Below are 16,060 nucleotides of genomic sequence, written 5' to 3' on the forward strand. Positions count from 1 at the left end.
GATTCGAGAAGAATGCTGGTGCAATTTTGATTGGGATTGCATTGAATGTGTAGATAGCTTTGGGTAGTATTGACATTTTAACAACATTTATTCTTCCAATCCATGAGCATGGAATGTTTTTCCACTTCTCTATATCTTCTTCAATTTCCTTCATAAGCTTTCTATAGTTTTCAGCATACAGATCTTTTACATCTTTGGTTAGGTTTATTCCTAGGTATTTTATGCTTCTTCGTGCAATTGTGAATGGGATCAGTTTCTTTATTTGTCTTTCTGTTGCTTCATTATTAGTGTATAAGAATGCAATTGATTTCTGTACATTGATTTTGTATCCTACGACTTTGCTGAATTCATGTATCAGTTCTAGCAGACTTTTGGTGGAGTGTATCGGGTTTTCCATGTATAATATCATGTCATCTGCAAAAAGTGAAAGCTTAACTTCATCTTTGCCAATTTTGATGCCTTTGATTTCCTTTTGTTGTCTGATTGCTGATGCTAGAATTTCCAACACTAGGTTAAGCAATAGCAGTGGACATCCTTGTCCTGTTCCTGATCTCAGGGAGAAAGCTCTCAGTTTTTCCCCATTGAGGATGATATTCGCTGTGGGCTTTTCATAAATGGCTTTTATGATGTTTAAGTATGTTCCTTCTATCCCGACTTTCTCAAGGGTTTTTATTAAGAAAGGATGCTGAATTTTGTCGAATGCTTTTTCTGCATTGATTGAAAGGATCATATGGTTTTCATCTTTTCTTTTATTAATGTGATGGATGTATCATATTGATTGATTTGCGAATGTTGAACCAGCCCTGCAGCCCAGGAATGAATCCCACTTGATCACGGTGAATAATTCTTTTATATGTTGTTGAATTTGATTTGCTAGTATCTTATTGAGAATTTTTGCGTCCATATTCATCAGGGATATTGGCCTGTAGTTCTCTTTTTTTACTGGGTCTCTGTCTGGTTTGGGAATCAAAGTAATGCTGGCTTCATATAATGAGTCTGGAAGTTTTCCTTCCCTTTCTATTTTTTGGAATAGCTTGAGAAGGATAGGTATTATCTCTGCTTTAAATGTCTGGTAGAATTCCCCTGGGAAGCCACCTGGTCCTGGACTCTTATTTGTTGGGAGATTTTTGATAACTGATTCAATTTATTCGCTGGTTATGGGTCTGTTCAAGCTTTCTATTTCTTCCTGTTTGCGTTTTGGAAGGGTGTGGGTGTTTAGGAATTTGTCCATTTCTTCCAGGTTGTCCAGTTTGTTGGCATATAATTTTTCATAGTATTCCCTGGTAATTGCTTGTATTTCTGAGGATTGGTTGTAATAATTCATTTTAATTCATGATTTTATCTATTTGGGTCATCTCCCTTTTCTTTTTGAGAAGCCTGGCTAGAGGTTTATCAATTTTGTTTATTTTTTCAAAAAACCAACTCTTGGTTTCATTGATCTGCTCTGCAGTTTTTTTTAGATTCTATATTGTTTATTTCTGCTCTGATCTCTATTATTTCTCTTCTTCTGCTGGGTTTGGGGTGTCTTTGTTGTTCTGCTTCTATTTCCTTTAGGTGTGCTCTTAGAGTTTGTATTTGGGATTTTTCTTGTTTGTTGAGATAGGCCTGGATTGCAATGTATTTTCCTCTCAGGACTGCCTTTGCTGCATCCCAAAGCGTTTGGATTGTTGTATTTTCATTTTCATTTGTTTCCATATATTTTTTAATTTCTTCTCTAATTGCCTGGTTGACCCATTCATTATTTAGTAGGGTGTTCTTTAACCTCCATGCTTTTGGAGGTTTTCCAGATGTTTTCCTGTGGTTGATTTCAGGCTTCATCGCATTGTAGTCTGAAAGCATGCATGGTATGATCTCAATTCTTGTATACTTATGAAGGGCTGTTTTGTGACCCAGTATGTGGCCTATCTTGGAGATGTTCCATGTGCACTTGAGAAGAAAGTATATTCTGTTGTTTTGGGATGCAGAGTTCTAAATATATCTGTCAAGTCCATCTGATCTAGTGTATCATTCAGGGCCCTTGTTTCTTTATTGACCAAGTGTCTAGATGATCTATCCAATATTGTAAGTGGAGTATTAAAGCCCCCTGCAATGACCACATTCTTATCAGTAAGGTTGCTTATGTTTGTGAGTAATTGTTTTATATATTTGTGGGCTCCTATATTTGGCACATAGACATTTATAATTGTTAGCTCTTCCTGATGGATAGACCCTGTAATTATTATATAATGCCCTTCTTCATCTCTTGTTACAGACTTTAACTTAAAGTCTAGTTTGTCTGATATAAGTATGGCTACTCCATCTTTCTTTTGACTTCCAGTAGCATGATAGATGGTTCGCCATCCCCTCACTTTCAATCTGAAGGTGTCCTCAGGTCTAAAATGAGTCTCTTGTAGACAGCAAATAGATGGATCTTGTTTTTTTTATCCATTCTGATACCCTGTGTCTTTTGATTGGAGAATTTAGTCCATTTACATTCAGTGTTATAGAAAGATATGGGTTTAGAGTCATTGTGATATCAGTAGGTTTCATGCTTGTAGTGATGTCTCTGGTACTTTGTCTCACAGGATCCCTCTTAGATCTCTTGTAGGGCTGGTTTAGTGGTGATGAATTCCTTCAGTTTTTGTTTGGGAAGACCTTTATCTCTCCTTCTATTCTAGATGACAGACTTGCTAGATAAAGGATTCTAGGCTGCATTTTTTTTCTGTTCATCACATTGAAGATTTCCTGCCATTTCTTCCTGGCCTGCCAAGTTTCAGTAGAGAGATCCATCACTAGTCTTATCATTTTCCCTTTATATGTTAGAGCACGTTTATCCCTAGCTGCTTTCAGAATTCTCTCTTTATCCTTGTATTTTGCTAGTTTCACTATGATATGTCGTGCAGAAGATCGATTCAAGTTATGTCTGAAGGGAGTTCTCTGTGCCTCTTGGATTTCAATGCCTTTTTCCTTCCCCAGTTCAGGGAAGTTCTCAGCTATGATTTCTTCAAGTACACCTTCAGCACCTTTCCCTCTCTCTTCCTCCTCTGGAATCCCAATTATGCATATATTATTTCATTTAATTATGTCACTTATTTCTCTAAGTCTCCCCTCATACTCCTGGATTTTTTTTTTTAATTTTTTTTTTCAACGTTTATTTATTTTTGGGACAGAGAGAGACAGAGCATGAACGGGGGAGGGGCAGAGAGAGAGGCAGACACAGAATCGGAAACAGGCTCCAGGCTCTGAGCCATCAGCCCAGAGCCTGACGCGGGGCTCGAACTCACGGACCGTGAGATCGTGACCTGGTTGAAGTCGGACGCTTAACCGACTGCGCCACCCAGGTGCCCCTCCTGGATTTTTTTTTTTATCTCCCTTTTTCTCAGCTTCTTCTTTTTCCATAATTTTATCTTCTAATTCACCTATTCTCTCCTCTGCCTCTTCAATCCAAGCTGTGGTCGCCTCCATTTTATTTTGCAGCTCATTTATAGCATTTTTTAGCTCCTCCTGGCTGTTTCTTAGTCCCTTGATCTCTGTAGTAATAGATTCTCTGCTGTCCTCTATACTTTTTTCAAGCCCAGCGATTAATTTTATGACTAATATTTTAAATTCACTTTCTGCTATATTGCTTAAACCATTTTTGATCAGTTCATTAGCTGTCGCTACTTCCTGGAGTTTCTTTTGAGGAGAATTCTTCCGTTTTGTCATTTTGGATAGTCCCTGGAGTGGCAGGGGAACTGCAGGGCTCTTCGCCTGTGTTGTCTGGAGTAACTTGCGTTGGTGGGCGGGGTTGCAGTCAGACCTGATGTCTGCCCCCAGCCCACCGCTGGGGCCACAGCCAGACTGGTGTGTACCTTATCTTCCCCTCTCCTAGGGGCAGGACTCACTGTGGAGTGGTGTGGCCTCTGTCTGGGCCACTTGCACACTGCCAGGCTTGTGGCACTGCTTCGGTGGGATCTGGAGTATTAGCCGGGTGGAACCACGAGATGCACAGGGGCAGGAGGGGTAAGCTCAGCTCGCTTTGCCTTTGGTGGTGCGCTTTGGGAGGGGCCCTGTGGCACCGGGAGGGAGACAGACCCGTCGGAGGGATGTATCCACAGAAGTACAGCATTGGGTGTTTGCGCGGTGCAAGCAAGCAAGTTCCTGACGGGAACTGGTTCCCTTTGGGATTTTGGCTGGGGGATGGGCAAGGGAGATGGCACTTCCCAGTGCCTTTGTTCCCCGCCAAGCTGAGCTCTGTCCTCCAGGGCTCAACAAGTCTCCCTCCCATTGTCCTTTAGCCCTCCTGCTCTCCGAGCAGAGCTGTTGACTTACAACATTCTAGATGTTAAGTCCCACTGGCTGTCAGAACACACTCCCTCCGGCCCCTCCGCTTTTGCAAGCCAGACTTGGGGGCTCTGCCTTGCCAGGTGGGCTGGCTGCTCCTCCACCACCCTGGCTCCCTCCCGCCAGTCCGTGTAGCGCACACTGCCTCTCCACCCTTCCTACCCTCTTCCGTGGGCCTCTTGTCTACGCTTGCTCTGGAGAGTGCGTTCTGCTAGTCTTCTGGTGGTTTTCTGGGTAAATTAGGCAGATGTGGGTGGAATCTAAGCAATCGGCAGGATGCGGTGAGCCCAGCATCCTCTTACGCTGCCATCTTCCTCCACCCATTTCCTCCTCCATACTCTTTGGAACAAAGTTATTATGCCCAGTCTCCACTTGGGAGGGGAGGAATTATTCACTACCTGCTGGAGGGTGGACCATGTAGGAAAATAATTGGGAATTCTTCTGCATAAGAGTAGTCTATCTTCCTTCACTAATAAATCTAATCATTGATTCATATCAGTATGGGCTCATGAATATTTATTTTATTTTTGCATTACAACCCAGTCTCCCTCCCTTCCTTCCTCCCTCCTTTCCTTCTTCTGTACCTCCCTCTTTCCTTCCTTCTATCCTTCCTTCCTTCCTTCCTTCCTACTGGCACAAATTGTTCCAGTTTGGCCACTGGAACTCTTTCAGTGAGCTTCTTGATTATTTCCTAAATTTGGCCCTGAATGATGCAGTAGGTTTATCTTGTATATTTCCCACCCCAGTCCTACAATCAGTTATTTCTTCAGGAAGACTTCTTCGTTCTAATTGTATTACTTGGGGTTTTCCAAAGAAAAAGAACCAAGGAGACAAGAAAATATATTTATATGCATATATACATGCATATATATATATATTTATATATATATAAACATCCATGGATTTATAATATATACAATATATAATAGCATATAAATACATAATAATTATATATCATAAATCTATAATAAATAAATAGTTTTATATATATGATATATAATAAGGTAAGCCAATTACTTATGATAAATCTTCTAATACATAAACATTCCTTATAATAAATATAAATATTTATAATAAATAACTATATATATATATTTCCTTTGTATGCATGTATATATATACAAAAAACAATTTATTTTAAGGCCTTGGCTTGTGTGATTATGGAGGCTGGCAAGTCCAAAATCTGCATTGCTGTGTTCCAGTTCAAGTCTGAGGGCAGCTAGGCTGTTGCAGAGCCAGGAAGTGCCAATGTCCCACTTCGAAGGCCATCAAAACAAGAGAATTGCTTATTTAGGGAAGGGTCAGCCTTTTGTTCTCTGCAGGTCTTCAACGGATTGGGTGAGGACCACCCACAATATGGAGGGCAATCTACTTTACACTAAGGACCAATGTAAATGATAATCTCATCTGAAGTCCAGACAGAAACACACAGAATAATTTTTGCTCAAATACTGGTTACCTTGTGGCCTAGGCAAGTTGACACAGAAAATTAAACCATCACACTAATATTGGGTCACAGTATTAGAAACCAAGATCTGGGTGCTAGATGTGCTCACTGCTCCTGGAGTGTCATTGTTTCTAGGTGCCCTTAGGTGATAGAGCAAAAAACTGATGTATATATTCTAGCTCCTCCCTGTGTATACACACATCTTTAAATGTCACCATATGTAAAACCATCTGTATCTATCCTACACTAGCCATAAGCTCATGTTGATGTCTACAGTTCCAATTCAATATCACAAGGACCTTTTTAACTTTTGCTTATATGTAAACTTGCACCAACAGTGAGAAACCAGGCTCCAACCATCTGCCATCCATTTACTTGATTTTCCAATCACTGTGTATGTGTATAGTGGTATCCCAAGTATTACACCATACCTCTGTGGGAATCAACCTTATCAACTACAATGTTTGTGTACAGTTCCTGTTGCCTTTAGTCTTACAGATTCCACTCATTTCCAAAGTTACTTCGGTCAGCCTTTTTTATCTCCATTCCTTTCCGTGAGGTTGTTTCATACATTTGTAATACAGTAGTTTTTTTAAAAATTCTACCTTCTAACCTGGGATTCCTCAATCTTAAGAATTATTCCTTTTTAATTTCACATATTAAGGTTCAGTCTTGTGCTACAAAATTCTGTGAGATTTGACGAATTCAGAGTTTCATGAATACACCATTGCAGTATCAAACAGGACTAAAGTCCTTCTGTGTACACTTACTTAACCTTGCAAAAGTCTTTTGCCTTTCCCTATAAACTTTGAATCAACTTGTTGATAATCTACAAAACAGGTTGCTAAAATTTCAGTTGAGACTGTGTTGAATCAATAAGGCAAAATTGGAAAAATTGATGTCTTAATAATATCAAATCTTCTAATTCATGAATATGCAGTATCTTTCATAAATATCAATATTTTATAATTTTCCACAAATAGGTTCTCTTCACATTTTATTAGATTGATGCTTAAGTATATTTAATATTTTGGTACTACTTATAAATGATAATTTTTTAAAATTTCAACATTCAGGGAAAGATATTTACAAATAACATATCAGATAAAGGGCTAGCATCCAAAAATCTATAAAGAACTTACCAAACTCGACACCCAAAAAACAAATAATCCAGTGAAGAAATGGGCAGAAAACAAGAATAGACACTTTTCCAAAGAAGACATCCAGATGGCCAACAGACACACGAAAAGATGTTCAATGTCATTCATCATCAGGGAAATACAATTCAAAGCCACACTGAGATGCCACCTCACACGGGTCAGAGTGGCTAAAATGAACAAATTAGGAAACTACAGATGCTGGCGAGGATGTGGAGAATGGAAACACTTGCACTCTTGGTGGGAATGCAAACTGGTGCAGCTGCTCTTGAAAACAGTGTGGAGTTTCCTCAAAAAATTAAAAACAGATCTACCCTATGACCCAGTAATAGCACTGCTAAGAATTTACTCAAGGGATACAGGAGTGCTGATGCATAGGGGCACGTGTACCCCAATGCTTATAGCAGCACTTCCAACAATAGCCAAATTATGGAAAGAGTCTAAATGTCCATCAACTGAAGAATGGATAAAGAAGATGTGGTTTATATATACAATGGAATACTACTTGGCAATGAGAAAGAATGAAATCATGCCATTTGCAGCAACATGGGTAGAACTGGAAGGTATTATGCTGAGTGAAATAAGTCAGTCAGAAAAGGACAGATATCATATGTTTTCACTCATATGTGGATCTTGGGAAACTTAACAGAAGACCATGGGGGAAAGGAAGGGGAAAAAATTAGTTACAAACAGAGAGGTAAGGAGCCAAACCACAAGAGACTCTTAAATACAGAAACCAAGGGTGTGTGGGGTTTGGGGGAGATGGGAAGATGAGTGATGGGCATGGAGGAGGGCACTTATTGGGATGAGCACTGGGTGTTGTATGTAAACCAATTTGACAATAAATTATATTAAAACAAAACAAAACAAAAATAAAAAAGCAAATGACTTTTTAAGTAGTAATCTTGTGTACTACAACTTTGCTATACTGGCTTGTTTATTTGAGCAGGTTTTCAGATTTTCTACGTAGACTATCATGTCATCTGAGAATAAAGAGAGTTTTATTTCTTCACTTCTAATTTGTATGACTTATATTGCTTTTTCTCATCTTATTGTGTAGTTAGAACTTCTAGTACACTTTTCAATAAAAGTGGAGAGAAGAACACATGCTAATCTTATTCTTGACCTCAGAACTAAAGGGTCCAGGGGCGCCTGAGTGGCTCAGTTGGTGAAGTGTCTAACTTCAGCTCAGGTCATGATCTCAGGGTTCATGGATTGGAGCCCCATTTCGGGTTCTGTGATGACAGCTCAGAGCCTGGAACCACTTTGGATTATGTGTCTTCCTCTCTCTATGCCCCTCCCCTGCTCATGCTCACTCTCTCTCTCTCACACACACAAAAATAAATAAACATAAACAAAAAGAAGTGAAGTGTCCAGTTTCTCATCAGTAAGTGTGATGTTAGCTACATGTTTTTAAAAAAATATTATTTTGGAACATGAGGAATTTGCCTCTATTCATTGTTTGGTGAGTTTTTCACTTAATCATGAATGGATATTGGATCATGTTATTTAATTTTTTTCTGCATAAACTGTTACAATCATATGATTTTTTCTTCTTTAGCCATTTGAAATTGTGGATTAAATTGATTGATATTGAATGTTGAATTAGCCTCGCTTATATGCATTAAATCTCATTGATTATGGTGTAGAACTCTTTTTATACACTGTAGGATTCAATTTGATGATACTTTGGTGCCCTTCATATCCATGATCTGGGATCACATATCTGGTATTAAATAAATTCTGTGTAGTAAGTTACTGCCAAAATGGAAGGCTGACACTGTTCCTTGTGGGAATGGTTACAAGTGAACACAGCAGGGTACTGATATAGTAGGATCCAGAAACACCTTTATAAATTAACCAGTCCATGAGAATTTCCCTTGTGCTGAGTTGGGGTTAGGGGCATGGGGAAAACAGGGACTGAAAACAGTGACTGGTGGTTGGGAAGCAGAAGTTAACAGACCATCCTTGCACTGTATCCTGAGTTTTCTCTTAACCATTCTTAGAAACCAGAGCAGGCCAGGGCACAGCTAGAGGGGATGCAAGATCATATCATCTGAGCACAGAACTTGACTTCTTTGAGCCTCTGTTAAGAGGTTTAAGAGGTAAAGAATAGGGAGATTCCATTCTTGTTTTGTCTTCAGACTTCAAGAGGTCAGCATCTAAGATTTGAGCCTGAGTTTGTAGACCCTTAATTTGCTCAGATCTAGTGCTTTCAGGTTTTTCGTGTTGTGAAGATTATTGGAATTCACATCCATGTATATATAATGTCCTGCATTTGTACTAGTTTCTTAAGATACATTTCTAGAAGTATACTTCCGGTTCAGCAGGATACATATATTTATTGCTATTGTCAGGCACGTTTCTGGGTCATGAAGGCAATTGCAAGTAAAATCTAATCTCTTATTCTCTTGTCGCTATTCTTTGGCTCTAACTGGACAGTACTATATTTCTCTGGGCATTATGGGTGGCTGCTGGGGCAGGTGACAGAGAATCTTACAGACCAAGTCAAAGAGGCTAATATGCTACTCCCAAATACAGGCAGTGCAAACACTGTACATTGATGGTAGACCAGATGCCTGCCACTCCACTCGACAAGCATTTACATGGAATCTAATCTGGCAAGGAATCCTGTGCATCAGGATGCGAGACTGAGGTTTGATGAAGAAGTCTAAAGGATGGGAGTAAGTACTGGGCATTGGGAGTATTCTTCACATGATAAGGTATTTGTCTGATGAAAAAACTCAGGACCCAAAGGTAATGAAGCAAGTCACTACTGAACCATGAATTATATTATAAATCTGCTTTATTGCATTGGAAGAGAGCAAGGTGAAGAACACATGACAGGGACACAAACTCTGTTTATCATAGAACTGATCACTTATGCTTTCACAAGCATGTGAGGGAAGGCCTCACTACTTGAGAGATGGGAAATACAAGGGCCCATGGAAGCAAGAAGAAGTTGCTGTGTCCTGGAGTAGGACCCAGGCAGTGACCTTTGGATGGTGAGCAGTGGAAGCTCAGGTGGAGCAGGTATAGGCAGTGATGAGAAATGAAAGCACTCAGCAGTTTCTGCTCAGAGTCAGAGAGTAAGAAACCAGAGACCAGAGAGGACAAGCAGCCTGAGAGAGGGCAATCCATTTGCAGATGGGACAACGTGGGGCCAAGAGCTGATGGCAGAACTTAGTGCTTGTAGCTCTTCCTAGTGGAGGATGAGGTGGTGGTGTATTTGATGGTGGAACTGCTGCCCCCAGAGGAGCTGAATCCACCCCCAATGCCTCTGCCGCTGCTGGAACTGAAGCCAGCTCCCAAGCTGTGGCCGCTGCCATAGGAGTAGCCGCTGCCTCCGCCCAGACCTGCACCACTGCCCACACCGCTGGCACTGCCATAGCCGCCAGCGCTGCCATAGCCTCCGGAGATGGTGGACTGCACCACAGCTGTGAAGGGGAGGGAGACAAGGACACATAGGACACAGTGAGCTCATTCTGCCAGTCTGAGTCTCATCAGATGGGCTAAGGGCAAGGGAGAGGGGCAAGCAAAGTACTTACAGATGTTGACTTGTCCAACACCTTCCCCACTCAGCCTAGGAAGGGAGAAAACACAGGGACCGTGAGACTTCAGACAGCCACCACTGGACCAGAGTGGGAAGCCTCGATGTGAGGATAACCCATGAGCAAACTGCCTTTTAAGGTTCTCTGAGAGTCATGATTGTGGCCATAACTAGAATGCCTTCAACTTGTGCTGATGGCCAGACATCATGGACATGTATTCAGAGGTTTGAGGAGCTTGTGTGAGTTACTCACCTGCACTCCTCGCCCTCCAGCAGCTTCCTGTAGGTGGCAATCTCCACGTCCAGGGCTAGCTTGACATTCATCAGCTCCTGGTACTCCTTCAGCAGCCGGGCCATGTCCTGCTTGGCCTTCTGCAGAGCATCCTCCAGATCAGCCAGCTTGTTCTTGGCATCCTTGAGGGCCATCTCCCCACGCTGTTCAGCATCAGCAATAGCGGACTGCAGGTTGGCACACTAAAGCAAGAAGATAGGCAGAAGGAACTCGTAATGTAGTTCTCCAGGAGAGTAGCCATACTTATTTCTAGTGAGGAACAGTTCCAGAGCCCAGATACGATGGTAAGGGACTTCTACCACATTTTTTCCCAGTCTTTGTCTGCTCGGCACAACTTACCTAGTCTGGGAGCCACATGAGAACATATATGCCTTTTTTAAACCACCTCCTCTGAGGGCTGGGTGGGAGACCCTATACTGGACCAAATATCAGCATAGTTGAAAGAAATGGACCCACTCAGTTTGTTTTGAGTGCTGTCTCCAAAACCAGACCAGAACCTTTTCTCATGATTCATGTGGATGCCCCCTCATTTATACAAAATTACCAACATCTTCACTTAAGGCTATGAGTTTCACTTCTGGCCCTTGAGATCTTGTCCTCCTCACTCCTAAGGTCTTCTAACATGCTTGGGCAACACCGATCTTCATCCTGGGTCACTGCTCAACTTCTGTTTCAATTCGATGTTGAGCAGATTTAGAACGATCTTGCCCCCCCCCCGACTTTGGACCTCCCCTTTTCTTTCCCCACTTGTTTCTTATATTCCTAAACCAAGCATTCTCCTTAAGTAATCTCTTTCAAAAGTCCCTGGATGATCTTTCTACACTCTGACTAATTGGGATTGCTCTTGTCATGCGGTTGTGTCATTCTGTAGGGTTAGCACTCATCTGTCCTCATATGTGGGAACTCACTGAGGGTGGGAGCCACATGCACCCCTCTCTTTGCTCTTCCCCCAATTCCCAGCATTTCCCAAATGGTGGCTGATGGCTGCCTGGTGGTTGAGTGAGGAAGTGATGCTTGTCTTCTCCAGAAGCCCCCACCGTACCTGCTTCTTGACATGGTCGATCTCGGATCTCAGCCTCTGGATCATGCGGTTGATCTCAGCAATCTCCTGCTTGGTGTTGCGCAGATCATCCCCGTGTCTACCTGCGGTGACCTGCAGCTCTTCATACTGGAGTCCAGAGGGAGAGAAGGTGGTGCATGTGAGTTTTCACATGCTAATGGTGACCTGACTTCTCAATCTGGCATTGAACACACCCAGAGCTAGTGACTGCTCACCAAGGCATTTTAGAGAAGGTTGACGGGGCAAGCTCACTGAATACTGTACACTGATCACAGACCCTCTTTTTCATGGAATGCTGGCTGCCTAGTTCAGTTGGGGGCCAGCAATGTTCTGTATTATGTTTCCAAGGGAGCCGACTCAGGGTGAAGACAAAAGCAAGGATCACTAGATCCCTATCTATGTAGCTAGCCTCCTGCAGCGGGGTTCTTTGACTTACTCAAAAAGCACATAAATTCTGTGAATGCCTGCTCTGTGAGTGCAGGGTTCACACCTGTGAGAAATCATCAGCTTCCTTGAGGTGATTTTCCCAGCGAAGGGGTAGGCTTGCTGGTGTCTAGGAAGAGGACACAGGCAATCCTGCGCACCTGTCAACTCAAGGCTCACCTTGCTCTGGTACCAGGACTCAGCCTCAGCCCGGCTCTTCTGAGCGATCTCCTCATATTGGGCTTTGACTTCAGCGATGATGCTGTCCAGGTCCAGGTTACGGTTGTTGTCCATGGACAGGACCACGGAAGTGTCTGAGATGTGGGTTTGCATCTGAGCCAGTTCCTGCAGAGCATAAGATCATCAGATCATCTTTCCCTTGGCCTTACAGACGTACCCCACTCCAGGATCCTCCACCCTTGGCAGAGCCCCATCACAACAAAAAAAGAGGACTGGGGATGCTTACTGCTTCATACAAGGCTCTGGTGAAGTTGATCTCATCCATGAGAGCATCTACCTTGGCTTGCAATTCAACCTTATTCATGTAGGCAGCATCCACATCCTGGGGAACAAGCCAACACCTTGGAGTCAGCTGAGCCTTCCTTCCCAGTCTGAACACCTTTTAGTCTCCCCATCTACTCCCCTCTTGGATGTGTGCAGGGCCCAAGAGTCCTTTCTTTCTAGAAAGGAACATGAACCCCTGATCTTCAGCAGCTCACCTTCTTTAGAGTCACAAATTCATTCTCTGCTGCTGTGCGCTTGTTGATTTCATCTTCGTATCTAGACACAGAAGAGGGTAAGACATAATTGAGCCAGTGGCAAGGATGATACAGAAAAAGTGTCCTGGAATCCCAACTTTCCATAAGAGAGATATACCCAAAAAGAGCTTCCTGCCAGTGAGCCACAAAAATGAGTTTTGGGGGTCCCTAAATTGTTTTTATCTTTTTCTCTCCCCATCCACCTCTATGGCCTTTTTGCTATTTGGGGGTTGTTTTCGGCAACAATTGTGAGTTTCATTTCCATGAACATGTTTTGCTATGGAATCAGGTCCACATCTTGACCTAGTCACCCAATAGTCTTGATGTGTGCACTTCAGGGAATGGAGCCCTTTCTGTCCTTGTGCTCACTTGTTCTTGAAGTCCTCCACCATGTCCTGCATGCCCCTGAGCTCTGTGTCCAGGCGGCCCCTCTCCCCCAGGATGCTGTCTAGCTGTCTCCTGAGGTTGTTGATGTACTGCTCAAACAAGGGCTCCAGGTTCTGCCTCACGGTCTTGGTGCCCTGCTCCTGGAGCAGAGTCCACTTGGTGTCCAGGACCTTGTTCTGTTGTTCCAGGAATCGCACCTGGAAGAAGACAAGATTGTTATTTGCCACAGAAAGCCAGGGAGAAAGAGATGTAACCTGACAGGTGCCCAGGCACTTTGGGTAGTTGCCCAGGTTGGGCTATTACAGACCATGTACAGAGGGTCAGGCTGACAGTGTTGCACCCCCAGCCCTATTTCGTTCCAACCTCACTGGTCTTAGTGTGAAATTCTTCCATCGACCTGTGACATCTTCTCACCAACTAAGCTATTCGGCCTATCAGTGTCTTTCAACATTTCTTCTCTTTTTATTGAAAAGCACAACCACACATCTAGTTAAAAATATTTCTGGGGTGCCTGGGTGGCTCATTCAGTTAAGCTTCTGATTTTTGATTTTGGCTCAGGTCATCATCTCAGTGTTGTGAGATCTAGCCCCTGTCAGGCTCTGTGCTGTCTCTCTACCTGTAACCCTCTCCTGTTCTCTCTTCCAGTTTCTCTCTCTCTCTCTCTCTCTCTCTCTCTCTCAAAATACTTAAATAGACATTTAAAAACATAGTATTTCTCTGTTACAAAGTGGAAAGGTATATTTAAATTGTACCTCAGGTAAAGGACTGTTAAATGTGCAGAAACTAGTGATTTAATCCAGTTCAGTTAATTACTGGATTCCATTAACTTCTGCTTTAGTGCATGATTGCCCTGTATAACAAATGCCCTAATGGTCATGCACATTTTGCATTTCTATATTTATGTAAATGTTTGTGAGACTTTTTTTCTAATTCAGCCAGAAATCTTTTTCTTAATTTTATCTTTATGTAAATATTTCTGACCCTTTTTTTAATTCATTCAGAAATCTTTTTCTATTCTTTCACCATTTTCCTCATGTCCAGAGCCCTAGAACAGTTTTCCACTGGAATTATTATTTAATCTCTTAGAATATTCAGCAGGTAAAGCTGACCAATTCTATTCTCTCATTGCCTTATATTGTGTCATGGATAACACAAGTTGAGTATTGTTCCCTGGCTGGGTTGAAGGACATTTAAGAGACCCAGTGGTTTCAAGTGATTTCCATCACCTTCTGCGTGTTGTCAACATGGAGGCCATCTGACATCCCAGGGGAGAGCTCCTCTGAGTCCCCTTCTCCCTCCCTCCTGAATCTCACCCCAGTAGGACATTCATTGATTGTCTAGTCTGGGGAGCCTGACATCCCAGTGGAGGCAGGTCTTCCTGGCTCACCTTGTCGATGAAGGAGGCGAACTTGTTGTTGAGGGTCTTGATCTGCTCCCGCTCCTCAGTCCTCACCCGCTGGATGGTGGGGTCGATTTGCAGGTTCAGAGGAGTGAGGAGGTTCTGGTTGATGGTGACCTCTTGGATGCCTCCAGGGGGGCACACAGGGAAGCCAGAGCCCCCATAGCCACCAGCAAAACCAGCTCCACCACCGAGCCCAAAGCCACCACCAGCCGCGGCACCAAAACCAAATCCACTGGCAGCTCCACCTCCATAGCCAAAGCCACCTCCAACTCGGCCACCATATCCGCCACTGATGGCACAGCTGCCCCCTCCGATGGAGATCCTCTTGGAGCCGCCCAGGCTATAGAGGCTCCTGCTCCCAAAGCCAGCTCCTCCACACACTCCACCGAGGCCACCAGTGCCCCTGGAGCGGGACACAGAGACACTGCTGAAGCCAGAGCGGCAGACCCCTGGGACTCTGGCTGAGCTGGTGCTGAAGCCACGGTGGCTGACGCTTTGGCTCCTCACGGTGGATTTGCTAGACATGATTCCTGAAGAGGGGAAGGCTGAAGAAAGCGTGAGAGGCTGGAGGGTAGAGCTGAGAGGAGCAGATCTGTGAGATGAGCCTCCCGGCAGCAGTTTATATATGGTGAAAATGGGCTGGGCTCCGTCCTGGAAGGTGAGCTTGCAGATTGGGAAGGGTTGGGCTTTACAAACAGTGATGTCACATCTGGATTATTAGAAAAGTTATGAAATAATGAAGATTGCATTTTTGGCTTCCTTTAGTCAGGGAAAATATCTCCTGTCTTCCAGCTTTGACTTGATCTCAATACAATGAGACTATTCTCAATTCACTGAGCTAGGAGTTAGTCACTGTCTCAAACAAAGGATCTGCATGTTATGCGTGTGTATCAGAAGTTAAGTGCTCTCCTCTCCACCTGTGTTGTACCCAGCAGAGATAGGAGACTAAAATAATCTATTTTATATGCCTTCATAGTAACATTCTCATTATTTTTCTTTATTACCATAGTTAAATATGACTTTTTTTGCTTTTACTTATAATTTCACCCACATAAAGGAGTAACAAAACAACATAATCAGTCCCTATATTCTTATCACTCAGCTATATAAACGGCATTATCTCACGACCAATATGATAGCTTCCATATTCCTACTCTATTCCATAATGACTGTAAATTATTGGAAAATAAATGTCAGAGATCATGTTGTTTCGTTTGTATATAATTCTGTATTTATGTCTGAACGAGAGACTCAAAAATATAACCAAAATATCATTTTCTTA

General features: G+C 42.8%; 1 protein-coding gene across 1 annotated transcript; it reads right to left on the minus strand.

Annotated features, from left to right (window-relative positions):
* Nucleotides 1–9,694: 9,694 nt before the first annotated feature.
* Nucleotides 9,695–15,324, minus strand: LOC122473428 (keratin, type II cytoskeletal 6A). Its single transcript, XM_043563992.1, has 9 exons — nt 14,764–15,324; nt 13,359–13,573; nt 12,951–13,011; nt 12,698–12,793; nt 12,412–12,576; nt 11,791–11,916; nt 10,710–10,930; nt 10,455–10,489; nt 9,695–10,343 (listed from the first exon to the last, which is right to left on the minus strand). The coding sequence occupies exons 1-9, from the start codon at nt 15,301–15,303 to the stop codon at nt 10,090–10,092; spliced, it is 1,713 nt and encodes a 570-aa protein (XP_043419927.1). The 5' UTR covers nt 15,304–15,324; the 3' UTR covers nt 9,695–10,089.
* Between the last annotated feature and the right edge of the window lie 736 nt (nt 15,325–16,060).

This window comes from Prionailurus bengalensis, chromosome B4 (genome assembly GCF_016509475.1).
Source record: "Prionailurus bengalensis isolate Pbe53 chromosome B4, Fcat_Pben_1.1_paternal_pri, whole genome shotgun sequence".
In the NCBI taxonomy this organism is placed as follows: domain Eukaryota; kingdom Metazoa; phylum Chordata; class Mammalia; order Carnivora; family Felidae; genus Prionailurus; species Prionailurus bengalensis.